The 20,232-nt window shown below is 33.2% G+C and overlaps 4 protein-coding genes and 1 pseudogene across 5 annotated transcripts in view; 2 read left to right on the top strand and 3 right to left on the bottom strand.

Moving 5' to 3' along the window:
- LOC104804759 (ubiquitin-60S ribosomal protein L40) overlaps nt 1-1,115 on the bottom strand; it is a 1,783-nt gene extending 668 nt beyond the window's left edge. Inside the window, exons 1-3 of the mRNA XM_010529142.2 lie at nt 973-1,115; nt 792-878; nt 453-555 (exon numbers count right to left, since the gene is read on the bottom strand). Coding sequence (XP_010527444.1) covers nt 453-555; nt 792-878; nt 973-1,075 — 293 coding nt within the window. The 5' untranslated portion in view covers nt 1,076-1,115. The remainder of the gene's footprint in view (nt 1-452; nt 556-791; nt 879-972) is intronic.
- Nucleotides 1,116-1,472: 357 nt separating this feature from the next.
- LOC104804685 (40S ribosomal protein S14-3) lies at nt 1,473-3,601 on the bottom strand. Its single transcript, XM_010529052.2, has 6 exons — nt 3,494-3,601; nt 2,793-2,912; nt 2,661-2,706; nt 2,096-2,181; nt 1,876-2,005; nt 1,473-1,790 (listed from the first exon to the last, which is right to left on the bottom strand). The coding sequence occupies exons 1-6, from the start codon at nt 3,494-3,496 to the stop codon at nt 1,723-1,725; spliced, it is 453 nt and encodes a 150-aa protein (XP_010527354.1). The 5' UTR covers nt 3,497-3,601; the 3' UTR covers nt 1,473-1,722.
- Nucleotides 3,602-8,636: 5,035 nt separating this feature from the next.
- LOC104804619 lies at nt 8,637-11,240 on the top strand (annotated as a pseudogene).
- Nucleotides 11,241-13,926: 2,686 nt separating this feature from the next.
- On the top strand, nt 13,927-14,256 carry LOC104824456. The gene has a single exon (XM_010556546.1). The coding sequence runs from the start codon at nt 13,927-13,929 to the stop codon at nt 14,254-14,256; it is 330 nt and encodes a 109-aa protein (XP_010554848.1).
- A 1,172-nt stretch (nt 14,257-15,428) lies between these two features.
- LOC104804483 (transcription factor E2FA-like) lies at nt 15,429-19,534 on the bottom strand. 2 transcript variants are annotated; one of them, XM_010528830.1, is made up of 13 exons: nt 19,101-19,534; nt 18,137-18,329; nt 17,992-18,051; nt 17,730-17,904; nt 17,549-17,603; nt 17,376-17,428; nt 17,237-17,287; nt 17,092-17,140; nt 16,920-16,985; nt 16,764-16,840; nt 16,430-16,661; nt 15,968-16,031; nt 15,429-15,863 (listed from the first exon to the last, which is right to left on the bottom strand). In XM_010528830.1, the coding sequence occupies exons 1-13, from the start codon at nt 19,386-19,388 to the stop codon at nt 15,766-15,768; spliced, it is 1,461 nt and encodes a 486-aa protein (XP_010527132.1). In that variant the 5' UTR covers nt 19,389-19,534; the 3' UTR covers nt 15,429-15,765. The 2 variants fall into 2 exon arrangements, with proteins under 2 accessions (XP_010527132.1, XP_010527175.1); XM_010528873.1 differs by having other exon boundaries at nt 17,992-18,045.
- Nucleotides 19,535-20,232: the final 698 nt, after the last annotated feature.

Here is a 20,232-nt window from a genome sequence, read left to right as displayed (position 1 = left end):
ACAGCAGGACAAGTGACCTTTCGGATAGCAGATTAAACAATGTACCATCCAAAAAAACAATGCAAGCGCAAGCAAAGATTAACACCACAAGCTAACGAGCTCAAAAGGATGGCGTCGAATATGAAGACTAGAGTGCGTTCCACTGCACCAATTTATAGAAAAAGAGGGTTCAACTCAGTCCTCTCTTACAACCAAAGTGAACACTAAAATGATACATGTGAAAACTACACTATGAACAGACAAAAATACTGTCAAAGTGTTACCACCCATGAAAATCAACTGGAGAGGAATTTTAATCCAGCTGATAAAGTTTAAGAATGGAGTGTTTATATTGGGAACTCGTATTAACCTCCCTCGCATGGTACAGCATGAGAAGCTAAGTCAATTCCCACAAAACCACATTGATCACACATCACAGTTAACGAGACCTAAATGAACAACACAATACTTACTTGCGGCAAATCATTTTGTCTTGGTTGTATTTTCGAGCCAACGCCATTAGAGATGGTTCAATGATACCTCCTCTAAGCCTCAACACAAGATGTAAAGTCGACTCTGTTTAAGAAACAACCGATTGAAGAAATGATCGATTAGGCATCTGTTACAGGAGCTTTCAACACATAAAAGATCTCAAATCGAAATCTTCCAATAATATCAACCAATTCCAAGTTATGAGTCAAACCCAAGTCAGATTTCAGATCAACGAGACGAACCCATTGAAACAATAGGAAATTTCCATGAACATATAACTAAATTAATACAACAAAAACAGCGATACAAGTTTTTTTTACCTTTCTGAATGTTGTAGTCAGCCAAGGTACGACCATCCTCAAGTTGTTTTCCGGCGAAGATCAACCGTTGCTGGTCCGGAGGAATTCCTGTCGGAGAAACACAAACAATAAGAGATTGGAATCCAAAATCTCTATGGAGGCGGATAACAAGTATAGTTCTTCGAGAGAAAGAAAGTGCTACCTTCTTTGTCTTGAATCTTCGCTTTGACATTGTCGATGGTGTCGCTACTCTCGACCTCGAGAGTGATGGTTTTCCCGGTTAGGGTTTTCACAAAGATCTGCATCTTGTCCGTCGTCTGAAAATGTATGGACTACGTAACAGGCGATGAGAAAAGAGGGGTTTTTATAAACGTTGCATTTCTAGGGTTTTGATAGGGACCTGATTTATTGGGCTTTATGAGTTGGGCCTCACTTCAACAAAAGCCCACAATAAAAAATAAGCTTCATCAATCGTAGTTTTCGTATTATTTAAAAAAAAAATTTAATTATACGAAACAGTTGTTGGTTTGGACAAGACAAATCAGCACAATGATGAAGAGAACTCAAATGAAAGCCACCATCTATAACCTTTTAAAGCTTATTTGGGATAACCATATAATATACAAACGCTCAACACAATTTGCGCCAAAGAAAATACGATTTAGCTTTACGACAATCATGAACCATTCCGGCTCTAATTCATGAACCAAGTTTGACGATCTGGATTGGACCGGACCAAACCGGCTCTTTTTACGCCGTTCATGCACAGCCAACAAGACAAAAGCAAAACAGACAACGCTACTAGACAAAGCACGGAACTGAATGAACTCTTTTAAACTAAGAAACTCCAAAACTTTGGCAACATTCGGTTCAAGGGCAAAGGAAACACAGTTTCTAATATAAAGGGAGTCCACACCATAAAAAACTGAGCAAGAGAAACACAGAAGAAGAATCACAGCCTCCTTCCCCTTCTACCACCCTTTCTGCGGGTACTGTCGGTCGGGATGGGGGTCACATCCTCTGCGAAAAACAAGAACGGGATAGTTTCAGAAGATGGCATTTTCGTACGATCGATTCTCGGATAATGTAATGATCATATGCTTACCGATACGACCGACTTTCATGCCAGAACGGGCAAGAGCTCTGAGGGCGGATTGAGCACCGGGACCAGGGGTCTTGGTCTTGTTCCCACCAGTGGCACGGAGCTTCACATGTAGGGCAGTGATGCCGAGCTCCTATGTTTTAATGTCACTTGCAGATTGTTAAAACAAAGAATATGAAGGAGACAATCAGTATGGAGTTAAGTGTTGGATGTAGTGATTAACCTTGCATCGCTGAGCAACATCTTGAGCAGCAAGCATAGCTGCATAGGGTGAAGATTCATCCCTGTCGGCTTTCACCTTCATTCCACCTACAGAAGTTGCAAAAAAAAGCACAAAAGAACAAAAAAAACATTTAGTTACCTATTATGTTACTAGCAAAGAAATTGTGAGGAATTCCATGTATGTAGATATATATATGTGTATGTATATACAATACAAAAAAAGGGTAAATGCATGTGTATTCTTGTATTATACAAGTCTGAGATGTCAACAGTAAATACAGCAACAAAAGTATATGTTCATGTTCTATATTGCATGTAAGCAATCCACAGCACAACTACAACGGATATAAAAGAAAGCGACAGCCTCAAAGAACTGAATATCAGTTTCAGAAAGATGATGTCATAAACATTAAACAGAGAATGGCCGCTAGGTTCTTAATCAACTTCCAAAAACAAGTCACCGAAACAACAAACAGATTTCCAAATTCTATGATACCGAAAACCCCATAATTTTCATATGCCAGAACTCAAAAGAACCACTAAGGGTGTCTGTACAAGACATTTACCGGTTATACGAACAAGGGTTTCCCGTCCAGACAAATCAGTCACATGCTGCCATTAGAGAAAAAAAAAACATACTTTTAGCGTTCTGTGTGATGATGGCATCATTTAGTCACAAGAATTGATCGTGTACTTACGATAAAAGTGTCGTTGAATGAGGCGAAGATATGAACAACTCCAAAAACTTGCTCTCCCTCACGGACTGCAGGTCCAAGAGTGACATTCTCCTCCTTGGGCTCTCTGGTCTTTCTTCTCGACTGCACAAAGATTGAGAAACAGTGAACAATAATTCCAAGGACAGGAAAAAAAATGACTGGAGAGTCAGAAATTATGTCCAAAACGAAACCCGACAACAATCACAAGCAGAACGTTGGTATGAACTATGAAGAACAACAGAAACTCGATGCACAATATATGATAAGATCAAAGGGATACAACAAAAAATACATAAGCTCGTTGGAGATTTAACGGTTACGCCAGAAAAAATGCAGACCCTGGTGAAAGAAAAAGAAGAAGGGAGGTCTATCTCTCTCTCTGCAATTTATCCTGGCTTTTCTCGATCTTACCGTTCAATGTAACAACATTGAAGTCAGAACCGAAGATCTGAGAGAAAATTCCTCGACTACCAAAAAATTCACACCGATTCAGCACCCAAATATAGATTCCCACAGAAAATTTCAGAAAAAAAAACTATACAGTTATCAGAACAGAAAATACAAAATCGCCCACTAGACAAGTTCAGATTTCCGTAGCAAGCCAGATGAACAGGAAGTCCAAAATCCTCTAAATCACGAAATTCACGTAAAGAAAAACAAAATTTCACGCAGACGAAGCTTACCATGTTTTCCGAGCAGACGATGTACAGAAGAGGAAGCTAGGGTTTCAGAGGTTTCTTCCTCCCGCGGCTTCGCCTACACAGTTTATGGCTGGGGAGAAGATATGTGGAGTACCAGAAATTGCTTTTATAACTAGGGTTTCATGAGAGACTAGGGTTTCACAACAATTTAATAACATTATGGGCCTAAAAGCAAAAGAAAAGCCCAATACATATTGGGCCGAATATAGGCCCATCTATGGAACCGGACGGAATCCCCGAATATAGAGTGAACGACAATGTACGAAAATATCAGAAAACACTAATAAATATTTTTTTTTGTTAACGGTAATTTATATTGCTTTTGTTTAAAATAATTTCCATTGTAATTTGGTTTCAAATAGGTATACGTACAATAGAACCTTCCAAATTGAACCAAACTCTTAACCACAACGGGTTCGTGTAATTCGGTACCGATATAATTTCGAATAAACCGTAACTAAATAGAAAACCGATACAATCGAACTGAAAAATGAATCAAATTGTCTAGACTCGTACCGTAACAACCATTTAATTTGCATATTTTTTCAGCTTAAATACGAATACTATATAAAAAGGGTGAGAAAATGAATAATAATAATAAATCATAATAATAAACTATTGCGAATAATTTGGTACTGTATTTATAAGCTCTTTGGGGTCTAGATCGATATGCTATGGGTTAGAAGAAGAGGTAAAAACAAACCCTAAAAAATATCAAAATATCATATGAAATGTAATTGAGAAAATGCTCAAAATCTAAAGAAGGTTGTCTTAATAATTAGGATATAATAATAAGTACATGACACTGTATAAATATATATAAATGGGCATCTAAAGTATGTTAGAATTTGAATTGAAAAGTATTCTTGTAATTTTAAAGACATGTCCATGTGTGATACATTGTTCTTGGCCTAACTCTTAACAGGAAAAAAATCTTGATCAAATTTAAGTTCAGTACAATGAACTTGTCCAAAGAATCTGAAACCTCCCTTTTTTTTATTATTTTGTTCGATCTTAATCCAGACGTCTCAGGTCCCTCCCTATAATCACACTAAGATTTCTCTTTTAATTCTTGTTTTAATTTCATTAAAAATGATATTATACACGTGTATTAATTTATACACATGCACGTAACAAATATATATGTGGATATACGTATCAACCGTCCATGCTATAAGTCCAGATTCATAGTTGGTAAATTAGAAATAGATCTATTTATGACGTGTTATTGGGATCATAAATCTGTATTTGCCAAAAGAAACAAACGAGAAAAAGCCGACACATTAGCATATGATTTTTTTATTTTACTATGCAACAAAATCCTATCTCTTATAGGGGAAAAATAAAAAATATCTCTCCTAAAATTTCACGTTCTTGGAATTTGGGTGTAAAAAAAAATCAAATCTCCTTTGATCAATCCTCGACACAAGATTTGTTTGTGATGTCATATTCAAATGTATCAGAAAATATTTTGGTGGATTTTATTTAATCAATATAATTATACAACGCACATAATAGAAAATCTTATGTTAAATCCTAAATATATATAATTATAGTAGTGCTTTTTTAATAATGGTGAAGTTTTTTTACTGCAAACAATCATATACAAATTGTGACTGTAACTTCTTGAAATGTCTGACGCAAATTCCTTTCTTCCTTTTAAAATTTATGTTCTTTGTGGTTGTGAGCAGATATTGTTGCAAATTATGGTATATTATATTTTTTATTCAACGAGATAAATTTCCAGTCTATGAAAATAATGTGGTCCGCTAACAAAGTGTTATCGTCATATTATTTATGGCATATACATATAATTTAATTAATGTGCATTTATACGTGAAGTAAGTTAGCTCCCGTTGTTCAGTGCACACTCGATGACTTTCCCGCTAAGATTATATATACATACTTTATAGCAGAGGTGGACATTTCGATATTTGGATCGGACTCTATTTGGAAATATTTTAGTTATTTTTTCAGTTCTATAAAAATATGATCAATAAGTTAATATTTTAATTAAAAAAAGTTAGATCATTTTAAAAAAATTATTTTTCAGATTTTTTTTTAAAATCGATTTGATTTGATTGACTTCAAAAAACGGTTTTCTAAAAAATACCATTTAAAAATTCTGAACGATTGAATTAGAAAAATATCGTATTTTTTTATTCGATATGGTTTGGCTAGATTTAGAAAAATCGTATCAAAATATCCATCTATATTATAGAGATATTATATGTTTCCTCTGTTTCAAAATATTTATTGTTTTAGATTATGTCACATGTTTTTAAATATTTATCATTCTATATTTTCAAAATATTTTGTATAGTAGTAATTTCTAATTTTATCCCTATTAAATTCTAAGAAATTGTTAATGATAATATTTATTATCATCAATAAAAATATTAAATAAAAATATTTATGATTTTTCTCTTTTTTAAAAAAATATGAAATAATCGATAATTATAAATATTTTGAAACGGAGCAACGATTTACTTTTAAAATCTAGGGTTCGTGGAACAGGGACATTGATGTCAGGCGGAAAAGCGTTTTGCCTGAACGAATCTACTTGGAAATTGAGGAAGTTTCACGAAATTCAAGGAAAATTTATCATTATCACGCTAAATATACAATATACATACACACGGTCCATAATTTGTTTTGTGAATGAAAAATGTGCATTAATTAAATTAAACAGTTACGAGTGAATTTCAAGTCATTTAGAAACATGTACGACGTCATATGTGGAAAAAAAATTCCCTATATTTGAAAAAAAAAATTGAGATTTAAAATAAATGCAACTCATTCACAAATCATTTATGCTAAATTATAAAAAAAAAGGTAATGTATTATTTTGGTTTTTATTTTATCTCAAATATACGGCCAAAACTAGTAATAAAAATATGTCAGGAGGAAAAAGATAGAAAAGAGACACTGGAAGACATTGAGAGAGAGAGAGAGATGGTATACATACATATAAATACTACGTAGACATATACATATACATATACATATACATATACATACATATATAATATACGGTCCATAAAATAATCTATTTGTGGGATGGGAATGTGAGGAGAGGATTGAAACACGACTGAACAGAACAAAGACCAAACAGACAATTTGACAAATCTTATCTCTATCCACAGCTAAAGACAAATGATATGTGTTTTTTTTCCTCTTCTACGTTTATTCTATTTATTAATTTTTATATGCTACATAATTTTCTCGATTAATATATATATATATATATTAATAAATTAAATTAGATAAGGGACACAATGACAGTATCGTGCACGTGATGAAAATAATAAAATTTGAGGAAAAGCTGGACACAGAACTATTCTTCTTTCTCAAGAGAAAACAGTCTATTTTCTACTCTGCTCCATGCATATGAATCTCCTCTATCGCTTTTTGTTTTTCACATTTGCAATTTATTTTTATATATTCATTTATCGTTTTTGTTATTTAGATGGCAACACCCTCATCTGATTTTTTATATACTTAGTTGAAAAACTTCTGTGATAAATGAAAGCTTTTTTTGTGATAAATGAAAACTTTGATCTAGTAATTTTATTTTTTATTTTTTAAAAGTATGGGTGAATCATTTAGCTATTTTCATAAGGTTTTTTTTACACTTTTATTTTTTATATTTCATTTCGGTTTGAACTAGATATTTATTAAAAACTTAATTTTTCGAAAAATTTTGTTGTATTACATTTTTCGATTACTTTTTTATTCTATTTGAATATGATTAATTTAATTTTAAAGATTTATTTTATTTGTATTCCGTTAATTCCGAAAAGTACATGTGATTACTACACGTAAATAATTGACAAGAGTGATCTCACACTAAATAGTTACCATTTTTCTTTATTTTAGACTTAACGAAACTAAATAGTAAAATTTAATCCAAATTTGGTTAGTTAATCGGTTAAACGGGATGCAAAACATTTGTTCTGTCCCGAATTCGAACTTTAAATTTAGGAGATGTATATTCCAAACCACATGCTTGATCTCCAACTATGAGATTAGTATAAATTTTCGTACAACACGTTCGCTAAACCAAAAAAAAAAAGTGAAATTTATATATAAATCAAGGTTGTGCAAGAATTAGACAGATAATTTTGTTGCTAAGAATTTGTGCCGGGAACCTTAAGAAATTTGATTTCACAAATTAGCATATGCATATAAAATTATTTTGTAGAGAATATACGATCAAATTTCGTAGTAAATATCCTTAATCAAAATTTGGAAAACAGTACACTATTCCATATAAAATTATTACAGAACAAAAAACATCTTAAACATATTGGTCCCAAAACTAAAATGCATAGTTGCATTTGCGTATCTTGTGCAGAATGCTGGTAAGCAAAGCATGGTGGAATACGATAAAATTTTGCCTAATACGACAAATTACAGCATACACGCATGCATGATGTATAGACATCACACTGTAGACATGCATATATAATTGCATATATATATATACAACGCATGAATCAGTTAGTTCAAAATTATATTATATAAAAAATTCAAATTGTACGGAAGACCGCCATACGATGATATATATATATATGTGGGTGTATTAAAGGTTATTAGAAATTAACTAGGTTAGATGTGAAATCAAGGCGCAAATATTGGAGTTAAATTTTGTCTGAAGAGTAACCCTTTCCATGTACCTTCCTTTTGATTAGAGAGATTCCAAAGATTAGTCAACTTCCACAAATCTAATTGAGCCAATTAATTCGTCATATTTACTTTGTTTTTATTAATCAAATATTTTTATACATATAATATTTTATTGAAATATTGAATTCAATCTGTTTTTCTCAAATTCCACGCACCGTATAAGGTTACATCTGTAAAAAAAAACCCTGTAATAGATATAAACTGTTAAGTGAAATTATATATATATAGCTCCACGCATATCATATATATACACGGGGTATTTAATACCCTCTCTCTCTCTCTCTCTCTCTCTCCCCTAACTCACATAATTGAAATGTCAATAAACCGATAAAAGACAAACTGTTGAGTGAAAATATATATATATATATATATATATATATATATATATATTATTTAGTTCATATGTGCTTACACATATATATACGCAAACAATATTAGTATCGACCATAACCTTAGAAGCTGGCCATCTCTCCCATCATCATTCGTCCTCTCTCTCTCTCTCTCTCTCTCTCTCTCTCTCAGAAATTGAAATGTCAATAAACCAATACTCCACAGATTTCCATAACCATGCATTCATGCGGCAGCAGCAGCAACAACAATACCATACGATGGGTCAAAACCTCCAAAACGACGCCGCAGATGGAGACACCACCAAAGAGCCTCTCTTCGAGAAACCGTTGACCCCAAGCGACGTCGGGAAACTCAACCGCCTTGTCATCCCCAAACAACAGGCGGAACGCCACTTCCCACTCGCTCCAACCGCCAACGCAAACGCAGACGCGAACGCCGAGAGGGGGCTCATCCTCTGCTTCGAGGACGAAGATGGGAGGCTATGGAGGTTCAGGTACTCGTACTGGAACAGCAGCCAGAGCTACGTGTTGACTAAAGGTTGGAGCAGATACGTCAAGGAGAAGCACCTCGACGCCGGCGACGTCGTTTGATGCCCGGAGTCTCATCATCGGGGGGCGGCGGTCCGGCGGAAGAGACGGTGGTCGGGCTTGTTCGTCGTCGTCGGAATCTTATCGTCGTCTTTATCATCAATCCAATGGGAATTATAGTACTCCTCTTCAATATTATCAACCTGAATATCTTCCTCAATCAGGTATGCCCTCGTTTTTTTTTTCAGCAATAAAATCAAAATTCTTATAAGAAAATTGAAATGGAAAATAAAGCTAGGAATTTTGAAAAAAATATCACTCAAATCTGGGGACTTTTTTTTTTTTAAATTTCCAATAACGGGTAATTCGGCTATTTTCTTGTTATGTTTAATTTTATTAACTAATGGATGGCTCGGGAATTTTTATTTTACTTTTTACACTTTTAAAATTTCCGTGTTACTGTGATTGTAATCTTACAAAGATTAAAAGCTGCTATTTGTAGTTTAGCTCATCAGGCAATTTAATGTCGGTCCTTTGAATGTATATATATACACATACATATTGTTTCTTTGGCATGTCGCGTGTGATGACGCGCCTAAACGTGAGAGAAGAGAAAAATGATGGAAGCAAAATGGCATTGTATTTTTCTGCATGATGCTTACACGTACGTAGTATTTTAATTGAATACGCCATATCTATGCATACATATATACACATATGACTTAATATATTTGTTTCATGTGATGGGGACATAAAGTTTTGCATTACCAATGTAACGTCCGATTATATATATAAAAAAGGAAAATAATGACGACGAAAACATTTTGATTTTGGTAAATAAAATGCTTTCCTTCGTTATAACAATCTGCAAAGTTCAATTGCAAATTTGTTTTTGAAAAAATTCATCTGTCTTTGTACATTCAACGAGACAACAAATATACAACACCATATATATAATTTTGCAATCGAAAACTTGAAATACGCTGAATATGTGATATATATTGTTGTATTTATATACGTAATTTGTGTGATGTGACGTAAATAAACAGGACAAGTAATGGAAAATCAATCAGTGAAGGCGACGAATTCAAGAACGTTGAGACTCTTCGGAGTGGATATGGAATGTCAGCTTGATTCAGATTTGTCCGAATCGTCCACGCCGGACCACCAGCCACCTCCACCTTTTTCCTCGTCCATACTTCATGGTACGTACCTCTCTCTCTCTCTCTCGCAATATGAACAAGGGCAAACATTTATTTGGTTTTTTATATTTTATATAGTTTGATTCAATTTCGATTTTTAACGACGAAATGTTTATTTTTCAAATAAATCTTCGATTATTTTTACAACACCGAACCAAACTACATGTTCTTTTCTTTTAAAAAAAAATTGATCCGAGTTGAAAACAGCTAAACAATAGAAAGTCCAGACCAGCAGTATTTTCTTTGACTCGAGCGTCAGTTTCGGACAATAGAATCTAAAATTGGTACTTTTTTTGTTGTGTTATAATATATATATATATATATATATATATATATATATATATATTACTTAAATCATAATTGTCGGTTTTGTGCTGCTGACGGTCCACGTTAACCTAGGTCTGTGAGTTTGTAATCGTCAAAACCTTAACAGTTCACACCTACAAATTTCCCATCCAAGAGTTTGATCTATATTCCAACAATATAATAAATTACTAAATTATCTTTATATATATATATATATAAATTGAAAAAAACAACAAAAGAGAACACATGAGAAGCTCAAGTTGTACTGTTCAGACATCACGGGGAGTGGTATGAAGTTATCCGAACTAAAAGTGTGTGGCCCCCTTGTTACCGTTAGGCACGTTTCTTATTTATTGCACAATGTATTTCTTTCACAATTCTATTATATTTGATGTTATATTATTTTTGTTTTAATTTATTTTCCCCTTTCAGGATATAAGTTTTTCAGATGATGCCAATGAGACGAGAAGATGGAGGATAGAGCCCTCTAAATGGGATTTCATGTCATTTTAGATTTTGACACACCAATAATATCCACAAACCCCTTTTTATTTTATTCTAATTAATTTACTTATGCAAATTCTCTTTCCTTTTTTATAGAAAATTTTGTAATGTTTTCTTCCAAATTTCACAATTTTAGATTTCTCTTTGCTCTTTTATGCTTTTTTTTGTTAGTCAGCCAGTTGTAAAAATAATCTAGATTATGGGTATACGGGAAAATTCTCTTATCTTTCGTTTTCTTATATAAATAAATTAAAATTGAATTTGATCATTTCAAGAAAGGACATTCTCAAACTATATTTTTTTATGATAGATTTTCAAAAAAATATCTAAACAATCATTAAATTTAAAAATGTAGTAAAAGTAACATAAATAACAAAAATACTCTCGTAGAAAAATCATGGTTTATCATATATTTTTTATTTTTTATTTATGTCTTTATTCAAAGACAATATGTACTAATGTAACTTGACTAGCCAATACATGTAGTTTACAAGTATTTGCAATTTTCAAAACATTTTGCTTTAATTAGATGATTAGTCCTATATAACATTTTCGACTTTTTTCCTTTATCTATTGGTAGTCATATTTGGTTAATAATGGAATAGTTGAACTAAACTGAACCGAATAAGATCATAAACCTAATCGAATCAAATCTGATACAAAAATCGAAACGGTTATGATTTTTCTAAACATAAAAAAAAATCAAATCTGAATTGAATAAAAAAATAAACGAAAATAATTTTTGAATCATTTTAAAATTTAATATCCTATATATATGTTGTATATGTAAATTGAAGTGCCATAAATGCATTTAACCTTCCGGGCAAGAAATTCAAAGCGTGATAAATTTGAAATTATGATTCAAATAATAATATTATCTAATATTCCAAGGGATATGTTACATTGGTTTTTGTCTTGTCCCAAAAAATCTCAGAAATGATATAATCTGATATTTCTACAGGTAGTGCATCACCCCTAAGGTACCACGTGATTTTCCTTGTCTTGCAAATTTGGATGTAAATTTAATCATAATCAAATTTAGATATATAATGGCATAAAATTTTCAAATTTTAAGTTTACATAATAATAATAATAATAATAATGTTTCAATATCTACTCATTTGTTTCAAAGACGTGTTTCGAAGTGCTTGCAGCATCTAAAGCATCCATCGCAAGGGCCCAGAACACCAAAGAATGTGGGCCCAATAGATTACAACAGGGGCCCACAACACCAAAAAATATGGGCCCAATAACCAATTATTGGGCCTTTTCCTCGTGGCACTCATGCTGGTTTTCAAGTTTGGCCCAATAACAAGGGGTCAAATACACATTTGGCAAAATTTCATACATACATACATACATACATACATACATACATACATACATACATACATACATACATACATAAGCTTGAATTGACCTTGTAATGCAAATAATGGGACAATATCAGTTTTTCTTGAATTTCAACATTCTCCTCAATGAAATCATCATCATCATCATCATTTTTGACTCATAACTATTGCGATTAACATTAATAAAAAAATAATCAATTAAAGCTATCATTCAAATTCATTAAAGAACTTCACATGGGAAATAACTGATGGTGAGGTAATATATTATATTGAAAGGTCAATGGTAGTATTTGTTGTCTAATTATTTAATGACCAAAGCTTTTATTATACTGCAATTTGAAGGTTTTTCTTAAATAAATATCAACTTTCTCCTTTGTAATCTTGTGAAACAAATTCATTGAAATAAAGAAGATTTATTTACTACTTCCTATTCAACCTGTAGCCATTAATATCCCAGTCTTCAATAAATTTAAAATATTAATGTATTCAAAATTTCTACATTATCAAATATAAAATATGTGATGGTTTTTCTTCAACAGTTATAATGTATTTTAGCCTTTTCCTTAGCTCTGTATTTTAATTTATTTGCATGTTGCGTTACCCTTTGTTAGTTTTTTTATTTATTTTATTTTTGAATAGTTTAATTTCTTCATTTTTGTAGTATTCAATTTCAAAATGTGATGACCATATATCACATACGCGAAATTTGTACTTGGATACGAATATATATAAATATCCAAATAATTTTTAAAATATATGACATTTAGGTATCCAATATTTAAATTTTAAATTTAATATAATAAATTCAGATATACTAAAATTGTTATATCTATTAGGGAAATTTTTTTAATCAAAATTCCTAATAATATGTTTCTACATTAAAGGTAAATTACAAAATTGGTTACCTTTTACACGTTATATTATTTCCAATTTCATTTGTTAATATTAAAACTTTTCTTAATCTTTAAATTTGAAACTTTAAATTATTGGTTCTATAAAAAGTTGTTTTGACATAAAAACCTATAATCGATATTAATAATGAATAAAAAGTGGTATTAAACATCGACGTTGGACCAAATAATTTTATATTTCTATTTACTCACTTTCTTTAATTTAAGTTCATTTACATATAAGAAATGAATGGGTTCCTGCAAAGGGTAAATGCAACATTTACGCCATATTACCATTTTCCTCTCATGCAAATTACTATTTTTCCTTTTACCGAGTTAATTATTTAAAAACAATAATTCCCATTAAAAAATGTTTTCTCTCTCCGCATCCACCACAATTTAATTAATTTCTCAACAGAAATTAATTGCAAAGCTTTGTTTCCCCAATATTTATTCCCTTTGTTTTTGTCCTTATATATACCGGCGTCTATTTGCACAATGCCCATCACCAAAAAAAAAAAAGTAAACCACAAAACAAATAATAAAAAAAAAAACAGAGAACCCTCTCAGTGAAACCAAAGGTTCCGAAGACAAATGAGGAACAGAGCAAAACTCAACCTGAGGCTGAATCTATCGCCGCCGAGGAGAGATCCGGCGGAGGCGGTGGAGATGGTGGCTAGGGTTGTTGGGTCACCGAGGGAATCGTCGGAGGATGCATCGTCGGCAAGCTCGTGCCTGTCGACGGAGGTGAACGAGGAGGTGTCGTCGTCTACATCTCCGGTGAAATCGCCGGCGGCGATGGTGGTCGCCGGATGCTCGAGGTGTCTGATGTATGTGATGGTCTTAGAGAATGATTTGCGATGCCCTAGATGTCGAAACAACGTTTTGCTCGATCTTCTCTGTAACCAGAAGAAGAAACCATGAAAGTAAAAACAAAACAGAACAAAGGAGGAGAAAAAGAAGAAGAAGAAGAAGAAGAGAGGAGAGAGAGATTATGTTTAGTTATACTTTATGAATATAATATGGATTTTGTGATTGGGAGTTTCTCTTTTATGATGTTGCATAATTTGAGATTAGTAGAAAACAGTCAATGTTTGAATATATATATATATATAACTTTAACTTTGAATTTAATATGGTCTAACCATTTATGTTATATACCATCTAAAAAAACATGATATATTGTATATGATTTTATGTTCAATACATGATGCGTTATAAGATTATAAGGACCATATAAATCTGATTTTCTTTTGTAATAATGTTTATATATGTATCTTCTACATGCTATATTCCATAACATTGTTAGATGTTAAAATTAATGGAGGTGTGTGTATCCCTTTGTTTAAATTTGGGGTGCACTTCTTGCGCTTCTTCCAAACATTAATTTCATTAGTTGACTAATTTAATGTTCAATTATTAGCGTTTTTTGTACTAACTTTGTTTCTTTTTTTTTTCATGCGAGTTGACTTTTTGAAAGTTCAACCATGAGTATATACTTAGAAAATGCATTCTTTTTTATTTATGCACACTTGCCAAATACTGAAAAAACATAGATTTTATTGAACAATTATGCACATACAATGTGTATATCAATATATGTTCATGCGTAGTTTATTGACTTTGCCCAATGTAAACTGCTCTACGAATTATAAGAAATTATATATAATAAAAATCAATTTTGAAATGCAACAGAAAGTTTTAGAGTATCAGTTTTTCAAGACTCAAACAAAAGATATCCTCTTTAATTTATCATTAAAAAATCTCAAAACAATTACATTTATATGGAAAAAAACTCTACACTATTACACTTATACAAAAAAAAAACTTATAACATAAACTCATCACAAACAACTAAAATCATTTGGCTTTAACAAAAAAAATCTTACAATTTAAACTAATTAAAAAGCATAATTTTATTGTTTGAAAAAAATTATAATGGAGAATTTTTTATATTTTGAATATTATTTTATAATCAGACAAATATATTCGAATACTCTTAAAGTACTTTCTATCAATAAAAATTTATATGCTATTTATTACTTTAGATGTGATATTATAGTCGAAGGAAATGAATAAAAAAGTAGAAAATTGAATAGTAAAATCAATGGGCAATTTGGATTGACATCCTTATGATCCAACGGTTCAGATCATATTAACATATCAACGGTTCAGATTATTTTTTCAATCGAACGGTTCAGATTAATATAAAAAAATCGACGGTTCAGAAGATTTGATGTCAGAGAAGTTATAAACCTAGAGTATTATTATTCTAAATAGAATACTAAAACTAATTAAGGAAATAGAAATATTATCTTATAAAACAATAATAATAATAATAATCTATAAAAGTAAAAAAAAAAAAGCTCTCGTAATAAGAGGAGTTTTTGGTGTATGAGATGCAACGTACACTTGGGAGCAGCTGATAAATCATCATCTCCGAGAGGATTCAACAGAGGGTATTTCTGGCGTTTCATTGCGCGGAGTAGCGGTACTGATATCAGCTGTTCCGAAGTCCCAGTCGATACCAACTGTTGCAGCTGAAGTGAAGGGTTCCACATTGTTTGGAAGTGAATCCACATATGTATATAGATATATAGAGTAAGGATAGACGTATGTATGTATAGAAGGATACAGTCGGTTTTCCAATACTCTGTCATGCTGAGTTCGGTTCCTGAGAGAAGCCAGTAGTCGTCATTCTGCAAGACCAAACAAAAAAAAAAAGTTCTTAGAACAAGGAAATTAAGCTCCATGTGTGTGAAATCGTCTACAAGTTCGTTTCGTTAATGTTTCTGGTACTTGATTCGAGTGAAAGTTTAATCATTTTCCATGGGCCGTGAATCGGTTATATCGAGAAAATCGATGTCACTAACCGAAGCGATCTACTCTTAGGATGTATGCATTGCATTCCCTAAACAAGATACCCTTTCAGCCAAATTTTCCTGTCTTTGCATATTTAACAAAGTTAAGTTGCCATTTACCCGCCCTTTATGGGATGGATTCATGAATCGAATATGGTAAGTCAGTTTTTGTTATTAGAAACTCTGTATCCGTGCTCCGTTCTAGAGCTATTAAGATAAGCAGGGGGATAACTTACTTCGACATCAGAGGGCGTAATTTTGAGCATTCCTCCGACTTGGTCCTGCAACGAATCGAGATCAGAGGTACTTGATTGAGCATGAGTCACCTGAGGCTGCACCTCACTTCTTGTGTTGTCGATAGTAAAGGTTTCTATGTCATTGTTCTCATTGGAACCCGAGCTAGAAGCAATGGGCAAGTTCCCTTGTGGATCGGCTCCATTTGCATCTTCATACTTCTCTTCAAATTGGCTGAAGAAGCAGTCGAAGGAAACAAACAAACAAAACTGAGAAAAGGGTCTTTGTGCTGAAGGTAAAAGAAAAAGGCAAAAATACTAGGTTGGTCTTCAGTACCTCACGAGGTATACGTCGATAGGACCCATTGTGCTTCTGAGGATTATCCTGTATCTCCTTTGTGGATAGTCAGCAGCCTGTGTCATGTAGTGCAACGACTTCCTCATAATATGTACCATCAAACAAATAAATACAAAACATTCATGCGAGACTCACTTCATCTGGATCCGGGACTTCCAAAGTTGTCCCATGAGGAGCTTTGATGGCTATCAGAGTTTCATTCTGTGCAAGCAGCGAAAAAGAGAGTTACGATAAAACTGAACGAGAACACATATATGCTCAATAGATGAATAACGAAATCCAAGGAAATGAACCAGGAGAGACAAACCTGAAAACATGGTAAGCTTTTGATATCTTCTTCAGTTACGAAAAGCCATCTGAATCATGTGAAGGAATTACATTCCATCCTAGCAAGACTATACCATATCATAGGCCTAGAACCATAAATCAATAGGAGGGATGCAGATTCTTACTTCTGATTGTTTTCATTCTCACTCAAGTCTCTCAACTTTTCTTGCATTTCCCTGGAAAAATTGTAAAAGGTTAGCATTGGTCATGAGGATGAATCAGAACAAAAAAGAAATTTTCTAAATGAACACAACACAATAATACCTGATTTGATTATCTAGTGTCTTCTCTTCCACGGTAAGGTTTTCGATTTCTGCCTGCAAAGAGAAAACAACATGAAACCAGAATATTGGATCTAAAGCCCTACGGAAGTACCATTGCCTTGCCCCTAAGTTTATGTGCACAATAAGTTTACACCATGTTTCATCTTGATGTACCTGTAAGACAGAAACATCGGCATCCATATCTCCAGGCCTCCGTGCATCAAATCCTCTGATCAAATTCGTGAATCCTCAAATAAGTTTAGATATAGAAGAGTGATTGGGAGAATATCTCAATAAAGAAAGGAATCGATGATAATCCATTTATAGCAAGTACTTTATATCATAAATATCTCACTTCCACTGTATTCTGTTCTTCAACTTCTTTTCAATGAGACCAATCCCCTCCAAAACGTTTGTGATATCATATATACGTCGTTTTTGCACCTCCAGTTTTTCTGCAGCTTTGTTCAAATCCAGCATTCCATCTTCTGCTTGCTTAATTAAATTGATGAACTTTTTCGTAAGGAAACCTGAAAAGCGTTAATGCATCAGCATGTCCATGCTTCTTTATAGAATTTATTGAATACAGGAGATAAATACGAAGATTCACAAATTACCTAAAGAACTGTCGTAACGACAGCTGCCGGTAGGAGTAAGCGTAGCAGGAGAAGCTGCAACTTTACCATAACAATAATCAGCTCTCTATCCTATAGACTCGGAAGTGACAAGGGGCAATCGTAGGCAATCTGCGATTCTTCTTACCGGCATTTGAGATGGGTGTTTGGGGAGTTGACCTGTTGCCTTTGGAGGCCTTTGACCTGTTGATAACTCTGCCTCTTTTTTCAGAAACAGGAGTTTGATAGGGAGTGTTGGATAAGCTAGTGAAACAAGGGCTTGTGAAACCATTGTTTGATTGAACATCACCCGAATCCATTGTAGACTTTCTCTTTAATGCCTGCAGAGTACAATCTAGTTATTTTTATCTGGAAAAGAATCAGCTCACCCTAACACTGCAGAGCACTAAAGGGAAAAAAACCAATAATGTCACAAAGAGGACACACAAAGTCCCCTATATGCTTCATCAGAACCATCTACAGCAACATCATCTGCCGAAGAAACATATGCATATGTGTTGATTGTTGACCTTCTTACATCATATCCTCGATGCCCTTCAGCATATGCTCTAATTTGTTCTTTGTTTCAAAGTAGTGAAAACATAAAATGCCCAAGTGAGTCTATGTAAAAGCAACTCGAGATTAGACCTCTAATTTACAGATATGAGACGGGTTAAGCTTGTTTCATCTATGAACACTTAAATCTAAACATGAAATCCAAAACATAGATGAGCCATGTGGAGAACAACTAGGCGGACAGCATCACTTCAACCTTTAACCAATCCACTGAAATTAAACAAATCGACTTCAATACACCAATCAAGCATATTTTACTATCAATCTCGTCAATTGGGTACATCAGAGAATACAGAAACTAGCATCAGATCAATTGTGCACAAATGTACAATCAAGAGATAAAAGCAAACAAAAAACACATGAAGTCGCAACAATCTGACACTGATAAGTAGAATCCGAGAGTGGCGATCGTGTCCGAGTCAGTACCAAACAGCAATTTAGCAAGCAAACCCCAAAACATATCCGGATTCTCTCTAATTCCACCGATAAAACCCCAGATCGAGCAATCAAAGGCACCGAAAGCGATGCAAACTCACAGGTGATCTAACTACGATCGCGTCCTCCTCCTGATCGGCGACTCTAAAACCATTAACAACGCAATTATCATCAGTATTACTGGCAGGACAAGGGACAAATCGATGGTATTCGTCAGACGGATGGAACGGCGGCTTCGTGGAGGCAAATGCCAAGTGCCGACGAATGGGAGGCATCACCGGAGCAGATGTCTTCGGAGAAGGAGCCGGAGACGACGGCGGGTGCTGTGGCTGCGGCGGTCCCGGCGCCGGCGGGGCAGGAAAGAGAGAAGATCGTGCACCGTCAGACATAGATCGCAGCTACAGTTGTCCGCCGATGGAGGATTCCCGCGAAGAGAGAAACGCCGAATCGAGAGAGAGAGAGAGACGAGGGTTTTTGAGAGAGTAGAAAACGAGGGAAGGAAGGGAGGGAATTTTATGTTTGGGATAGATGTGGAGGGAAGCCTGCTGCAAAAATAAAATAAAAATTACAAAAAACGTTTTTATATGGTTTTCTGTACCTTCTACTTTCGCCGCGTACTTTTACATATATTTTTAAATTGACCCCTGTGCTACGCATCGCTATTTTTGCTCCTATTTTAGCTTTTTAAATTAATGATAACAATAACATTGTTTACACCTTTTTAATAAATATAAAATGTGAATTATACTAAACACATATTATTCAAATTAAAGAAAAATTCCACTTTAGAACTTTCTACTGATCATTTTTGTTACCGTAGAAATATCGTATCACCACCATAACGACATATATTATAATTGTACATAGTTATATATATTTCTTTAATTTTCAATTCATGGATGTGGATTTAGTCCTTTTTTTTGTTCATTTTTAATTCATAATTTATAGTAGTACAAAAAAATAGTTATATTTGTGAATATGTGATGTTTTTACTTATGTCTACATTATAAAATACTCCAACTCTAGGGTGGTTTATAATGATATGATCATATGTTTAGTTGTTTGCTATTATTATATTACATTAATGTTACTTACTTTTGGAAAACATACGGGTTTAATGCAATCGATTTTTATCACTTATGGGGAGAAAATTATAACTACAATGGAAAGATATAAATAATAAAGGAATACAGAAATATCTAATTAAAAAAATATCTAATGTGGAAGTAAAAA

This window comes from Tarenaya hassleriana, unplaced genomic scaffold, assembly GCF_000463585.1.
Source record: "Tarenaya hassleriana unplaced genomic scaffold, ASM46358v1 Cleome1, whole genome shotgun sequence".
In the NCBI taxonomy this organism is placed as follows: Eukaryota; Viridiplantae; Streptophyta; class Magnoliopsida; order Brassicales; family Cleomaceae; genus Tarenaya; species Tarenaya hassleriana.
This window is presented reverse-complemented; position numbering and strand designations above follow the sequence as displayed.